General features: G+C 45.5%; 1 protein-coding gene and 2 non-coding genes across 5 annotated transcripts in view; 2 read left to right on the top strand and 1 right to left on the bottom strand.

Annotated features, from left to right (window-relative positions):
* Positions 1-4,568, top strand: part of LOC140400066 (histone H2B-like) — an 81,856-nt gene extending 77,288 nt beyond the window's left edge. For 2 of the 3 annotated variants that reach the window (XR_011938030.1, XR_011938029.1), the window contains one exon: positions 3,687-4,568. Coding sequence is in view for 1 of the 3 variants with exons in the window: in XM_072489545.1 (XP_072345646.1) it covers positions 2,480-2,866 (387 nt within the window). In the remaining 2 variants the exon portion in view is untranslated. Of the gene's footprint in view, positions 1-721; positions 3,192-3,686 lie in introns of those variants that run through there. The other variant, XM_072489545.1, reaches the window with a different exon arrangement.
* Positions 4,569-6,929: 2,361 nt separating this feature from the next.
* Positions 6,930-7,001, top strand: trnag-ucc (transfer RNA glycine (anticodon UCC)). The gene has a single exon. It is a non-coding gene; the product is annotated as a tRNA-Gly (tRNA).
* Positions 7,002-12,947: 5,946 nt separating this feature from the next.
* Positions 12,948-13,038, bottom strand: trnap-agg (transfer RNA proline (anticodon AGG)). The gene is given in 2 exon segments: positions 12,948-12,983; positions 13,003-13,038. It is a non-coding gene; the product is annotated as a tRNA-Pro (tRNA).
* Between the last annotated feature and the right edge of the window lie 2,224 nt (positions 13,039-15,262).

The following is a 15,262-nucleotide window of genomic DNA, read 5'->3' as shown; positions in this document are numbered from 1 at the left end:
ATGTCCCCTCCTTGCTCGTCTTAGCTCTCTCTTTAGATCCTTCCTCGCTACCTTGTAACTATCCATCGCCCCAACCAAAACTTCACACTTCATCTTCACATAGGCCTCCTTCTTCCTCTTAACAAGAGATTCCACTTCCTTGGTAAACCACGGTTCCCTCGCTCGACGCCTTCCTCCCTGTCTGACCGGTACATACTTATCAAGAACACGCAGTAGCTGATCCTTGAACACGCCCCACTTATCCAGTGTGCCCAACACTTGCAGCCTACTTCTCCACCTTATCCCCCCCAAGTCACATCTAATGGCATCATAATTGCCCTTCCCCCAGCTATAACTCTTGCCCTGCGGTGTATACTTATCCCTTTCCATCATTAACGTAAACGTCACCGAATTGTGGTCACTGTCCCCAAAGTGCTCTCCTACCTCCAAATCCAACACCTGGCCTGGTTCATTACCCAAAACCAAATCCAACGTGGCCTCGCCTCTTGTTGGCCTGTCAACATATTGTTTCAGGAAACCCTCCTGCACACACTGTACAAAAAACGACCCATCTATTGTACTCGAACTATATCTTTTCCAGTCAATATTTGGAAAGTTAAAGTCTCCCATAATAACTACCCTGTTACTTTCGCTCATATCCAGAATCATCTTCGCCATCCTTTCCTCTACATCCCTAGAACTATTAGGAGGCCTATAAAAAACTCCCAACAGGGTGACCTCTCCTTTCCTGTTTCACCTATCTTATTCCGGATGCTCCTTGGATTGAAGTAGACACACTTCAACCCACCTTCTTGTCTACCGGTACACGCCTGCGACGTTGATACCCTCCTCAGTATCTCACTACTCTCAACACTGGCTTCTGGACTACAGCTTGTTTCCCCATCCCCCTGACAAATTAGTTTAAACACCACTGAAGAGCCGTAGCAAATTTCCCTCCCAGGGCATTGGTGCCCCTCTGGTTCAGGTGCAAACCGTCCTGTCTGTACAGGTCCCACCTTCCCCAGAATGTACTCCAATTATCCACGTAACTGATACCCTCCCTCCTACACCATCCCTGCAGCCACGTGTTTATCTGCACTCTCTCCATGTTCCTCAACTCGCTAGCACGTGGCAGCGGCACAAACCAGAGATGACAACATGGTTTGTCGTGGCTCTCAGCTTCCACCCTAGCTCCCGAAATTCCTGTTTTAAATCTCTTACCTTTGTCGTTGGTACCGATGTGAACCGCCCAATTTCAATACAGGTAAAAATAAAAAACTTAGCCAGCAACCACTGCGCCCTGCACGATAACAGCAATCAGCTGTTATGGGCCCGCGCAAACAATTTAAATCTTTACTCCTTACCCAGCAGTCACTCTGTCCTCACTGCGACTGGATTCAGCTGGAAACCGCCAACAGTAAGTTTTTTAAAAATTTACTCCCCTCAGCAAGCACTCACTCAGCAACCACTGCGCCCCCCACACGATAACAGATTTATATGAGACTGAGTAAATTCCACACACACACAGTATCAGAAAGTGAGCAAATCCCACACACACTGTATCAGAGAGTGAGTAAATCCCACACACACTGTATCAGAGAGTGAGTAAATCCCACACACACACTGTATCAGAGCGTGAGTAAATTCCACACTCACACACTGTATCAAAAACTGATCAATTCCCACACTCACACACTGTATGAGAGAGTGAGTAAATCCCACACTCACACACTGTATCTGAGAGTGAGTAAATCCCACACTCACACTGTATCAGAGAATGAGTAAATCCCACACTCACACACTGTACCATATAGTGAGTAAATCCCACTCACACACAGTATCAGATATGAGTAAATCTCACACTCACACACTGTATCAGAGAGTGAGTAAATCCCACACTCACACACTGTATCAGAGAGTGAGTAAATCCCACACTCACACTGTATCAGAGAGTGAGTAAATCCCACACTCACACACTGTCAGAGAGTGAGTAAATCCCACACTCACACACTATATCAGAAGTTGAGTAAATCACACACTTTCACACTGTATGAGAGAGTGAGTAAATCCCTCACTCACACATTGTATCAGAGTGGTCTTTCCCCATTGCGTCTTGTGAGCAAATCCCACACTCTCACATATTACAAGACACTCACAGTTGCTGAAGGAATCCCAGACTGCCGCACAATCCCTCTCACCGACAGCTAGGTGATTTTACCCGTTGGATCTTTACACATTGACGAACTAGGACTGGAGACATTCTTTCTGAAATGGATTGCCTGTTTGTAGTAAGAAGGTTTCTGATTGGTGCAAAATCCTAAATCCGATTGGTCTGTTGTTATATCCAATCAAATAAACAGAACATAACTGGCTGCCCTCATTCTCACAATGTCCAATCACAATCATTCCTTTCCCCATTCCTCATTAGCATAGATGTGAGGCTCTGTCTATTTAATCTGCGCTCGGAAGGGGTTTGCTTTATTTCTGGGTGAAATTGACGATGGCTGACGAGAAGAAACCAACATCGAAACCAGCTTCCAAGAAGGGAGCCAAGAAAGTCATTAAGAAACCGGCAGTAAAGGGCGGCAAAAAGCGGCGAAGGTCGAGGAAGGAGAGTTACTCCATCTACATCTACAAAGTGATGAAGCAGGTTCACCCCGACACCGGCATCTCCTCCAAGGCCATGAGCATCATGAACTCGTTCGTCAGCGATATTTTCGAGCGCATCGCGGGTGAGGCTTCCCGCCTGGCCCATTACAACAAGCGCAGAACCATCAGCTCCCGGGAGATCCAGACCGCCGTGCGCCTGCTGCTGCCCGGGGAACTGGCCAAGCACGCCGTGTCGGAAGGGACAAAGGCGGTGACCAAGTACACCAGCTCCAAGTAAAACTCCACAATGGACTGAAAACCACCCCAAACACAACGGCTCTTTTAAGAGCCACCCACAATCTCTGTGAAAAAGCTGCACCATCTTTTCCCGCATTGACTTGATGAGAAATCTCTTTGTGGAGGATAGAGATTTGTCCCGGTCCAGAATGTTGTGAATGTGGCTTCATACCCGCCCGTCACAGACAGTTTCACACAGAAGAGAATCAAACCGAATTGAGAGTCGATTTTAATCCCAGTCTGGCATTTGTGACGGACAATGAGGAGAAACAAAATTTCAGGAGGAATTATTTAAGTTTAATAACCATATTCAGATTTTACAACTGGTGAGTTAAATTAATCAAATTGTTTTTTGATGTTTCCTCTGGGGTGATCTGGGCGCCGCTACATGAATCCTGTTTTCCCAGTGAGCTGAGATTTGCTCCGTTTTAAATTGATGAACGGGGTGTTATTACCGCCGGTTACAGATAAGAGGTTGACAAATTCAAACTGTTCCTAATATAGCGCCTGGAAACTGGGACGGCAAAATATAATAAACCGATCACAAAGTGAGATTCAAATCGTTTCCTGAACATTTCACTGCAGTGAAATTGGCGGGATTTTGGAATTTGAAAACATCAGCCAATCAAATCCTACAATGTCGTCTCCCTGGCCCTGTGATTGATTAGTTATTGAATTGACAAGTGTTAACCAATCAAAGCTGGAGACTTGCTGTTGATACTGAAAGCGGTTTCAATGATTATTAATTGGGATTAAACTGATGAAATCTGTAACTTCTCCCGGACTGTACTTGAGATTTAAAATATAATTTGTTTCCACAGACAAATACCAGAATATTCTGAAGATGAATAAATGTGGTGTTTCCTCCACACAAGTTACAGGGAAAAGTGTCGCCAGTTCCTTCCCACACACAGTCCATACATTGTCACTGACAGAGCAAAGAGACACAGACAGGTCATCAGTTCCACAGTCTCAGGCAGCAGAAATAGTTCCAGAGACATATTTTCAACCCATCAATCAAACAGAGCAGGAGAGACAGACGCTGTGTCCATGTCACCCTAACGGGGGCCTCATAAATCCCAGTCCAAATTCTCACCCACTCTCATCATCACTGTAACAGATTCACAATAGTGCAGCCTTAGTGAAATAATAAATATCAGAGAAAACTGACACGTGATTGCCGGTTAAAAGTTACACAATTAACCTTAATAATGTACTCTGAGATTCGAGTTAAATACCAGTCACATCGCGCAATAGGGGGTTTAGAAGTGGCTGCACAAATCCCCAGAGTGTGTCCTCACAAATACATTAGCTGCAAACCCAAATATCTGCTACATTCTCAGATTGAGATATGTTGAAAGCGACAAAGATACAAACTCTGATTCTCGTTTAAAACTCACCCAATTTATGAAAATAAAAGATACAATCTCATTTCGATGTCTATGAACTGAGCTGTAACTTGCAAACTATTACAGAATCCTCACTCACTCTGTTCCAGATGGAAGACACTGTAGCGATTCCAGACTGTGGTCCAGTTTACATTCATGTCAAAATTCTGACTCCGAATCAGACGGAGTGTCAGAGATCAAATCAATGTGTACAACCTGAGTTAAACTTCCAGAGCAATCCAGTATCAGATTGAAGGTTACATTATCTTTCACTATTGTGTTCTGATATTAAATGCTCACGTTGTTTGCTTAAAACCTCCCACATCAGTTGTCTCTTTCTGTGCTGGAAATTTACGTGGAATGAATGCAAATTTATAAACAGTCCCAGAGATTGAAGGTCACATCCTCAATCCCATCCTCACAGTGAGTCACGAAGCCTGACAGATACAGGATTATTCTCAAACACATGTTCAGAGTAAGTTCCAGCAGCCATACCTCCAAGACCTGATCTGTAACAGTTTCAGACTCACAGAATAACACTGTGTCCCCTCGTGACATGCCCTTCTACTGAGTTGAACAGGTGCTCCCTATCCGCCCTGACTATACCCATTATAATCTTGTACTCTTCGATCAGGTCACCCCTCAGTCTTCTCTGTTCCAGCGAAAAAAAACAAGCCTGTCCAACCTCTCTTCAACTCTTCAACCCTTAAATGTTCCATCCCAAGCAACATCCTGCCGAATCACCTCTGCACCCCATCCAATGCAGTCACATATTTCCAAAATGTGGTGACCAGAATTGCACACGGTACTCCAGCTGTGACCTCCCCAACATTCTATACAACTCCAACGTGACCTCTCTGCTTCTGTAATCTGTGCCCGGATTGATAAAATATTTCATATGCCTTTCCAGCACCCTACTAACCTGCCCACCTGCCTTCAGAGATCTCTGGACAAACACTCCAAGGTCCCTTTGTTCCTCAGGACTTCCCAGTGTCAGGCCATTCACATTAATCCTATAATAATAATATTATATTCTTTATTGTCACAAGTAGGCTTACATTAACACTGCAATGGAGTTACTGTGAAACCCCCCTACCAAGTGGATCACATCTAATTTTACAGCTTTAAATTCCATCAGCCACTTTTCTGCCCATTTGACCATCCCGTCTGTATCTTCCTGTAACTCAAGACACTCAACCGCACTGTGAGCTTGAAACTCAGTGAAAGGATTTCACCCTCCTCTCGGAATCTGATCACGACCTCAATCCCAACATTCAGCTTGGGAGGGCAGACAAGACAACGTCCTTCCCGCAGCCCCCCAGCACAGACTGGATAATATCCCAAACTCGTATCCTGCTATTGTCACATTGCTCCACCACCTTGTTCTCTTCACAAAACGCCAGAAATCTCAGACCAATTCTTCAGACCTTTGATTCTCTCTTCAAACAACATCTTGTCCCTGATTAAGTTCATCCTGGGAAGAGGGGATCGTCATTCTGAGTTTCTCTGCAGGCATCCGGTTGCTGTTGATGGACCAAAAGAGGCCTCACGCCTGAAAGAAAGCCTCTCTCACAGCCCTGCGAGCATGTCTCCATTAGACGGTGCAGAATACCAGCAGAGTAGATAACAATGGAGAGAATTGTGAGGAATTTCAGCGTCACAATTCTGTGGAAATGGAGGATTCGAAATGAAACATTATTGGAAATACTGAACAGATCCTCTGGGATCAGGACTCAACAGGGGAACAGGCGCTTTAACGGATTAAGCTACAGAGTGTGAGGATGTTCAGCTAATCACAAGGGAATGCTGGAAATACTGTACGGATCTGTAGAATCTGTGAAAAGCGAAATAGTTACCATTTCAGATCCTGACATTTCGTTGGAACGACCTGTTTCTCTCTCCACAGATGCTGCCGGATCAGCTGAATATTTGCAGCATTTTCTGTCTTTGTTTCGGGTTTGCAGCATCCGCAGTATTTTGCTTTTGGATCAAAGGACAATGAGTTGCCTTTCCTGCTCTGAGGGTTATTGCAGGTCTCTCTGGCTTTGATTGTCGCTGATTCGGCCAAACATTTACAATCTATCATTAATTGACCGCGAGAATGGGCGGTGAGGGGATTCTGGAACCGCTGTAAGTCCATATGGTGTATGTACACACACAGTGCTGTTAGGGAGGGGTTCCAGGTTTGGATGGTGCCTCGCGGAGTAAAGGTCAGTTGTGGGATTCGAGCCCTGACCTCCAGAGGAGACTGCGACCTGAACTCGGCCATCCTGACGTATTCGAAAGGTTAGGTGCGATTGGGCCGAAGTCGGGTGGTCTTTCCGAGGGTCAGTACCGACTCGATGGGCCGAATGGCCTCCTTCCGCACTGGAGCCATTCTACGATTACTGAAATAGGGTGAAAACGGCAGCATCAGGACACAAGAACAAGTTACGGTCTCAGGCCAGAGTAAGTGTCCAGAGTAATGACACACACAACATTAGAAATCAATGAGATAAATACATTTATTGTGGACTGGTGCCATATCCTGGCAGAACGGGAGCCGTGCGACACGGACACTCTCATTCTGGAGCATTTTACATTGGAGTGAAATAACTTACGTTAAGTATGAATGTGTTCCAAAACAGTTTATCAAGCTAATCTAAAGTACCAATTGGAATCTGATTCTTTCAGTGAGCGATGGTGGTATAGTGGTGAGCATAGCTGCCTTCCAAGCAGTTGACCCGGGTTCGATTCCCGGCCATCGCAATAAAAAGCTGGTTGTATATTTTTGCGCCACTTCGTGAGTTTCAAACCGAGAAAGAGAAACAGTTCCGAACTCAGAATTTGGGCGCAATTAGGGAGTGAAATAAGTAACTTTCTCATCATTTTTAATATGGTTTCAATATGGACAGTGTTCCACTATTCACCCACAAGCCGTCAAACAACAGCTAAAAGCCGCAGCTTTTTCACTTCATCATCATCAAGGGGACCAAACAGAGACACAACAGACACGTTACAGACCAGGATGGGATTTGAAGCCACGTGTACAGAGCACAATGGATTATTGTGCATCACCTTAACCACGTGGTACAGCTGCTTTACTTCAGGGCCCTTTAGTATCCCTCAATCTAACTTCTTTGAGTTTGTTTCGCACAGTTGCTGATGTACAGAACACAGTCAAAGTATAAATAAATAAAAATAATCTCTGAGTTAATTTGTGCTTGTGGCGCAACGGGAGCGCGCCTGACTCCAGATCAGAAGGTTGCGTTGAAATCACGTCAGGCTCCCGGAGTTTTTCTGCAGCTGGTTCCAGGAATTTCTCTCTGTAGAAATGTTCTCGAAATGACTCCATTCCACGATGCAAATAATATATTTCATATTTACCCGGTTGAGCAAATTTGTCAAATAGCAGGAAATTCATCTCGTCCTGTTGAAGGAGAATGACAGTGAGTTCAGTAAGAAATGTTTACAAACAACAGCAATTTCTTTCTGCTCAATGTACACAGTTATAGTGATCTGTATTAAACAGCAGGAGCGGGAACCGCAGTCCGCAGTCTTCACCTTAACGGTGAGACTGATTTTCAGTTTGGGGGTTTCAGAGAGAGCGGATGTTATTGTGGAAACTGAAGTCACTTTTCCTGTGAATGGAGCCGGTTAAAGAGCCCTGGCCGGCCTGAGAGTCCCCGAGCCTCCATGAATCTTCACAGCTCACAGAGTGAAGGGCTTTTCCACTTTGAAAATGACCATGTCCGGCAGCTGGAGCTTTCCCTTGTATTTTCTGGGATCTGGGAAACAGCGGATCATCAAAAAACAGAAATGAAACACATATAATCGCAGTATTTATTCATATGGGCTAAACATCAGTGCGCATGGCCTAATGGGTAAGGCGTCTGACTTTGAGGAAATCTAGTGATGATATCAGAAGATTGTAGGTTCGAGGCCTGCCGCGGTAGTTTTATACAGAAATCCGGTATAACTTGCTGACAATCCAGTTTTCCTTCCTCAGCTCAGTTCATTCAATTCTCTTTCATTTTAGGAGTTCGTTTACCCCCTGATTAATCCACAATATCTGTTTGATTTGGATAAAGAAATGATTATGTATCAAGCGGTTCAATACAATTCTGTGGAGGGCATTCTAATGTCCTCAGGAAGATGGTTAGAGTCATAGAGTCATAGGTGTTGACAGCATGGAAACAGGCCCTTCGGCCCAGCTTGATCATGCCGACCAGTTTCTATCACTAAGCTAGTCCCACTTGCCCGCATTTCGCCCATATCCCTTTCTACCCACCCTGCCCATTTAACTGTCCAAATGCTTTTCAAAAGATAAAACCGTACCCGCTTCCTCACCACTGCCACTGCCTCACGAAGCCCGTTCCAGATGCCCACCACCCTCTGTGTGAGGAAATTTCCCTTCTGGTCTCTTTTGTATCTCTCCATTCTCACCTTAAACCTATGCCCCCTCGTTCTAGACTTCTCTACCTTTGGGAAAAGATGCCGACTACCTTAGCTATGGTCTTCAGTATTGTATAGACTTCTGTAAGTTCACCCCCAAGACTCATACGGTCCAGGGGGAAAAGTCCCAGCCTAACTAGCCTCTCCTTATAAATCACCATTAAGTCCTGGGAACACCCTCGTAAATCTCTTCTGCACTCTTTCTAGTTTAACAATATGCTTCCTATAATAGGGTGAGCATAACTGAACACAGCATACCGTGTGTGGTCTTGCCAATGTATTGTACAACTTGGTAGCACGGTAGCATTGTGGATAGCACAATTGCTTCACAGCTCCAGGGTCCCAGGTTCGATTCCAGCTTGGATCACTGTCTGTGCGGAGTCTGCACGTTCTCCCCGTGTGAGCATGGGTTTTCTCCGGGTGCTCCGGTTTCCTCCCACAGTCCAAAGATGTGCAGGTTAGGTGGATTGGATTGGCCATGATAAATTGTCTTTAGTGTCCAAAATTGCCCTTAGTGTTGGGTGGGGTTACTGGGTTACGGCGATACGGTGGAGGTGTGGGCTTGGGTAGGGTGTTCTTTCCAAGAGTCGGTGCAGACTCGGTGGGCCGAATGGCCTCCTTCTGCACTGTAAATTCTATGATCTATGAACTCCAGCAAGACGTCCCAACTCCTGTATTCAATATTCTGTCCAATAAAACCGAGCATACTGAATGGCTTCTTCACCACCCTGTCCACTTGCGACTCCAGCTTCAAGGAGCTGTGAACCTGTACTCCTAAATCTCTTTGTTCTGTAACTCTCCCCAACTCCCTACCATTAACTGAGTAGGTCCTGCCCTGATTTGATCGACCCAAATGCATCACATCACAATTATCCAAATTAAACTCTATTTGCCATTCATCGGCCCACTGGCCCAAGATGTTTCATAATGAGCTGGATCAACAGTTTTTTTGTTCAGAGGGATGTAAGATTATGTTACTGGATTGGGAATCCAGAGGCCCGAACGAATCTTTGGGACACGGAATAAATCCCACCATTCAAATTCACTGATATAATAGATTTTCAGGGGCGGGGGGCGGGGCTTGACAGGATAGATGCTGAGAAGCTGGTTCACCATGTGGGAGAGTCTTGGACCAGAAGGAATAATCTCAGAGTAAGTGGCCGCCCATTTAAACCAGAAATAATGAGTAATTTCTTCTCTCGGAGTATAGTGTATCTGTAGAAATGTTTGCATGAACCGAATAGGGCTGTAAAGGGTGGGTCAGTTAATATGTTGATATTATGATTTTGAACATCTCCATCATATCTCCTCTCTGCCTTATCCTCTCCAAGGAGAACGTTCCCAACATCTCCAATCTAGCCTCCTAAATGGAACCAATCCTGTAAACCTCTTCTGCACGCTGCCCAATACGTCCACAGCCTTCCAATATTGTTGCTTCCAGAGCTGTGCAAAATATTCCATCTGATGTCTAACTGGTGCCTTGTACAGATTCAGCATAACCTCCTTGCTCTTGTTCTCTTTTCCACTCGTAATAAACCCAGAATAAGATTTGCTTTATTACCTGCTCTCTCCACCTGTCCACCTTCAATGATCTATCCACTTATGCACCCAGCTCTGTCTGCTCCTTCACCCCATAAATAGTTGAGGGGCAGCACGGTAACATAGTGGTTAGCACTATGGCTTCACAGCGCCGTGCCTCAGGTTCGATTCCCGCTTGGATCACTGTATTTGTTCTCCGTGGCTTTCGTTCGGGTGCTCCGGTTTCCTCCCACACTCCAAAGATGTGCAGATTAGGTGGATCGGCCATGCTAAATTGCCCTTAGGTTAGATGGGGTTGCTGGGATGCGGGGATAGGGTGGAGGTGTTGGCTTCATGGGGGTGCTCTTTGAAGAGCTGGTGCAGATTCCATGGTCCGAATGGCCACCTTCTGCACTGTAAATTCTATGATTCTATACTTCCCTACCGAAATGCATCTCACACGCCTCCAGACTGAAAATCATCTTTTGTCGTTTGAAGTTCTAGACTGTCCGCGTCTCAGTTTTCAAAATTTCCAAGTTTGTACAATCCCTAAACTTTGAAACTGTTCGCTCTACACCATGATCTACAAATTGTTCTATATCAGGGAAAGCAAATGTTCCAGTAGGAACCCATGTGAAACACTACAAACCTTCTTCCAGTCCGAAAAGTCTCTATTGACCATTATATTCTGTTTCTGATTATTCAACCACATTTATATCCATATTGCTACTGTCCCTTTTATTCCAGGAGCTACACATTTCGCTAATTCTGTGCAGTTTTGGTTTCCTTATTTAGGAAAAGATGTAAATATGTTGGAGACGGTTCAGAGAAGGTTTCCTCGATTGGTGCCAGGAATGAGCCTTTCGTCAGTGGTAGGGAAATTACTGGAGAGAATCCTTCCAGACAGAATCTACTCCCATTTGGAAGCAAATGGACGTATTAGTGAGAGGCAGCATGGTTTTGTGTCTCACTAACTTGATAGGGTTTTTCGAAGAGGTCACAAAGATGATTGATGTAGGTAGGGAAGTGGATGCTGTCTATATGGACCTCAGTAAGGCTTTTGACGAGGTCCCTCATGGTAGACTGGTACAAAAGGTGAAGTCACACGGGATCAGGGGTGAGCTGGCAAGGTGGATACAGAACTGGCTAGGTCATAGAAGGCAGAGAGTAGCAACGGAAGGGTGCTTGTCTAATTGGAGGGCTGGGACTACTGGTGTTCTGCAGTGATCAGTGCTGGGAGCTTTGCAGTTCGTAGTATATCAAATGATTTGGAGGAAAATGTAACTGGTCTGATTAGTAAGTTTGCAGATGACACACAGGTTGGTGGAATTGCGGATAGTGATGAGGTTTGTCAGAGGATACAGCAGGATTTAGATCTTTTGGAGATTTGGGCGGAGAGATGGCAGATGGAGTTTAATCCGGACAAATGTGAGGTAATGCATTTTGGAAGGTCTAATGCAAGTAGGGAATATACAGTGAATGGTAGAACCCTCAAGAGTATTGAAAGTCAGAGAGATCTATGTCTACAGGTCCACAGGTCACTGAAATGGGCAACACAGGTGGAGAAGGTAGTCAAGACGGCATACGGCATGCTTGCCTTCATTGGCCAGGGCATTGAGTACAAGATTGGCAAGTCATGTTGCAGCTGTCTAGAACCTTAGTTAGGCCACACTTGGAGTATCGTGTTCAATTCTGGTCGCCACACTACCAGAAGGATGTGGAGGCTTTAGAGAGGGTGCAGAAGAGATTTACCAGGATGTTGCCTGTTATGGAGGACATTAGCTATGAGGATCGGTTGAATAAACTCTGTTTGTTCTCACTGGAATGACGGACGTTGAGGGGCGACCTGATAGAGGTCTACAAAATTATGAGGGGCATAGACTGAGTGGATAGACAGAGGCTTTTCCCCTGGGTAGAGGGGTCAATTACTAATCAATTACATAGGTTTAAGGTGCGAGGGCAAGGTTTAGAGGAGATGTACAAGGCAAGTTTTTTACAGAGAGGGTAGTGGGTGCCTGGAAGTCGCTGCTGGAGAAGGTGGTGGAAGCAGCGACGATAGTGACATTTAAGTGGTATCTTGACAGATACATGAATAGGATGGAAATCGAGGGATACCGACCCAGGAAGTGGAAAACATTTTAGATTCGTCATTGGTCAGGCAGCATGGTCGGCACGGGCTTGACTGTCCGAAGGGCCTATTCCTGTGCTGTACTTTTCTTTGTTCTTTGAGCGGGTTTACTATTGAGGAAAGGTTAGACAGACTGCACTTGTTTCCAGTCGAGATGTGAAGACTGACAGTTGATTTGATTGAAGTGCATCAGATTTTGAATGGTCGTGGAAAGGATGTCACTGCTTGTGGGTGAGACCAGAACTACTGGGCAGTTAAAAACAAGGATGTCGCCCTTTTCGGATGGAGATATGGAAATTTCTCACTCCCAGAGAGTTGTGCGACTTTGGAACTCTGCCTCAGAAGGCGGCGGAAGCGGGACATTGATTATGTTTAAGGCGGACATTCAGCAAATAAATCAAAGGTTTATCGGGGTTACATACAACCATTGCATTCAGCCAGTTACCTGGATGCACAGGCGTTCGTTTGTTTTACATATTTGAGGATACATTCAGAGTCCGACACCATGGTGAAACGGTCTTTAAATGACGTGTTCGTTTCTTCACGTGTTCAGCACTGATATATTCTCTGGGGCTCAAACCTGCTCCCGACTTCAATGCGCATAAAAATAAACAGGGCTCGTCCGGGATTTGAACCCGGGACCTCTCGCATTTTAACGCAAATGGAAGCCCCTAAGCGAGAATCATACCCCTAGACCAACGAGCCAAATCACAGTTAAGACTCACTCAAACCAGCTTATCATTGCCTCCCGAAGATTATTGTATCAGCTGAGTGAGCTTCTGATTTCCTGTTCAATTTCATTTCATTGTTAAAGTAAAATCAAAAGAAACAATTTTTGTCCCTTGCTTTTCATACTGGGATCATTGTGTAAATTGGTTAATTTTGGTTAGTTGGCCTCCACTGCGAACAGAATAAAAGACATACGGGACCAGTCTTTGCCGTTGCTGAGTAAGCACTGTGCAATGGTAACTCCGAACGATTCTGTCATGAAGCTGCTCCTCAAGTATTCTCTTTCTCAATCTGCTGAAGGCTGAGCTGACACATTGGAGGTGAGGGCGAATCCTGTCTGCTGGATCTGCCTTTTTTCAGTGAAGGCTTCCGGCCATGGAAAACGGCCCACATTTTCCACGATCTCGCCATTTTATTCTGTGTGCCATTCTTTGTGAGTATTCACAACATAATTCAGCTCTTGGAATTCACGATGATTCACCATGAAGCGCAACACCTCCATACTCCCAGAACGCCTCGATCCACTGCAATTCACATACCTCTGCAACCGGTCCACATCAGGCGCCATTTCATAGAATTTACAGTGCAGAAGGAGGCCATTCGGCCCATCGAGTTTGCACCGGCTCTTTGAAAGAGCACCCTACCCAAGGCCACACATGCACCCTATCCCCATAAAACACTAATGGCAATTTTCGACACTGAGGGCAATTGAGCATAGCCAATCCACCTAATCTGCACATCTTTGGACTGTGGGAGGAAACCAGAGCAACCAGAGGAAACCCACGCACACACGGGGAGAATGCGCATACTCCGCACAGACTTTGACCCAAGCCGGGAATCGAACCTGGGACCCTGGAGCTGTGAAGCAATTGTGCTAACCACTATGCTACCGTGCTGCCCCTAACTGTTTCCCTGGCCCGACACTCATCCCTGGAGCATCTCGAAAACAAGGACTCCTACATCAGACTCCTATTTATTGACTACAGCTCCGCCTTCAACACCATAATCCCAGCCAAGCTCATATCAAAGCTCCAAAACCTAGGACTTGGCTCCCCACTCTGCAACTGGATTCACGATTTTCTGATCAACAGACCACAATCAGTAAGAAAGAATAACAACACCTCCTCCACAATAGTCCTCAACACCGGGCCTCTGCAAGGCTGCATACTTAGCCCCCCTACTCTACACCCTGTACACACACGACTGTGTGGCAAAACTTGGGTTCCAACACCATCTACAAGTTTGCTGACGATATGACCATAGTGGGCCGGGTCTCGAATAACGACGAGTCAGAATGCAGGCGGGAAATAGAGAACTGAGTGGAGTGGTGTAGCGACAACAATCTCTCCCTCAATGCCAGCAAAACTAAAGAGCTGGTGATTGACTTCAGGAAGGAAAGTACTGTACACACCACTGTCAGCATCAACGGGGCCGAGGTGGAGATGGTTAGCAGTTTCAAATTCCTAGGGGTGCACATCTCCAAAAATCTGTCCTGGTCCACCCACTCCGATGCTACTACCAAGAAAGCACAACAGCACCTATACTTCCTCAGGAAACTAAGGAAATTCGGCATGTCCACATTAACCCTTACCAACTTTTACAGATGCACTAAAGAAAGCATCCTATCGGGCTGCATCACGGCCCGGTATGGCAACTGCTCGGCCCAGGACCGCAAGAAACTTCAGAGAGTCATGAACACCGCCCAGTCCATCAAACAAACCTGCCTCCCATCCATTGACTCCATCTACACCTCCTGCTGCCTGGGGAAAGCAGGCAGCATAATCAAAGATCCCTCCCACCAGCTTACTCACTCTTCCAACTTCTTCCATCGAGCAGGAGATACAGAAGTCTTAGAACACGCACAAACAGACACAAAAACAGCTTCTTCCCCACTGTCACCAGACTCCTAAATGACCCTTTTATGGACTGACCTCATTAACACTCCACCCTGTATGCTTCATCCGATGACAGTGCTTATGTAGTTACATTGTATATGTTGTGTTGCCCTATTATGTATTTTTTTAAATTCCCTTTTCTTCTCATGCACTTAATGATCTGTTGAGATGCTCGCAGAAAAATACTTTTCACTGTACCTCGGTACACGTGACAATAAACAAATCCAATCCAATCCAATCCAGTCAGTGGTGTTGTGTGGAAAGTAGGATTCAGTCTGTGGAGCTCTGTGTCCCATACTCTATAT

Source organism: Scyliorhinus torazame, chromosome 24 (assembly GCF_047496885.1).
Source record: "Scyliorhinus torazame isolate Kashiwa2021f chromosome 24, sScyTor2.1, whole genome shotgun sequence".
Lineage (NCBI taxonomy): Eukaryota > Metazoa > Chordata > Chondrichthyes > Carcharhiniformes > Scyliorhinidae > Scyliorhinus > Scyliorhinus torazame.
This window is presented reverse-complemented; position numbering and strand designations above follow the sequence as displayed.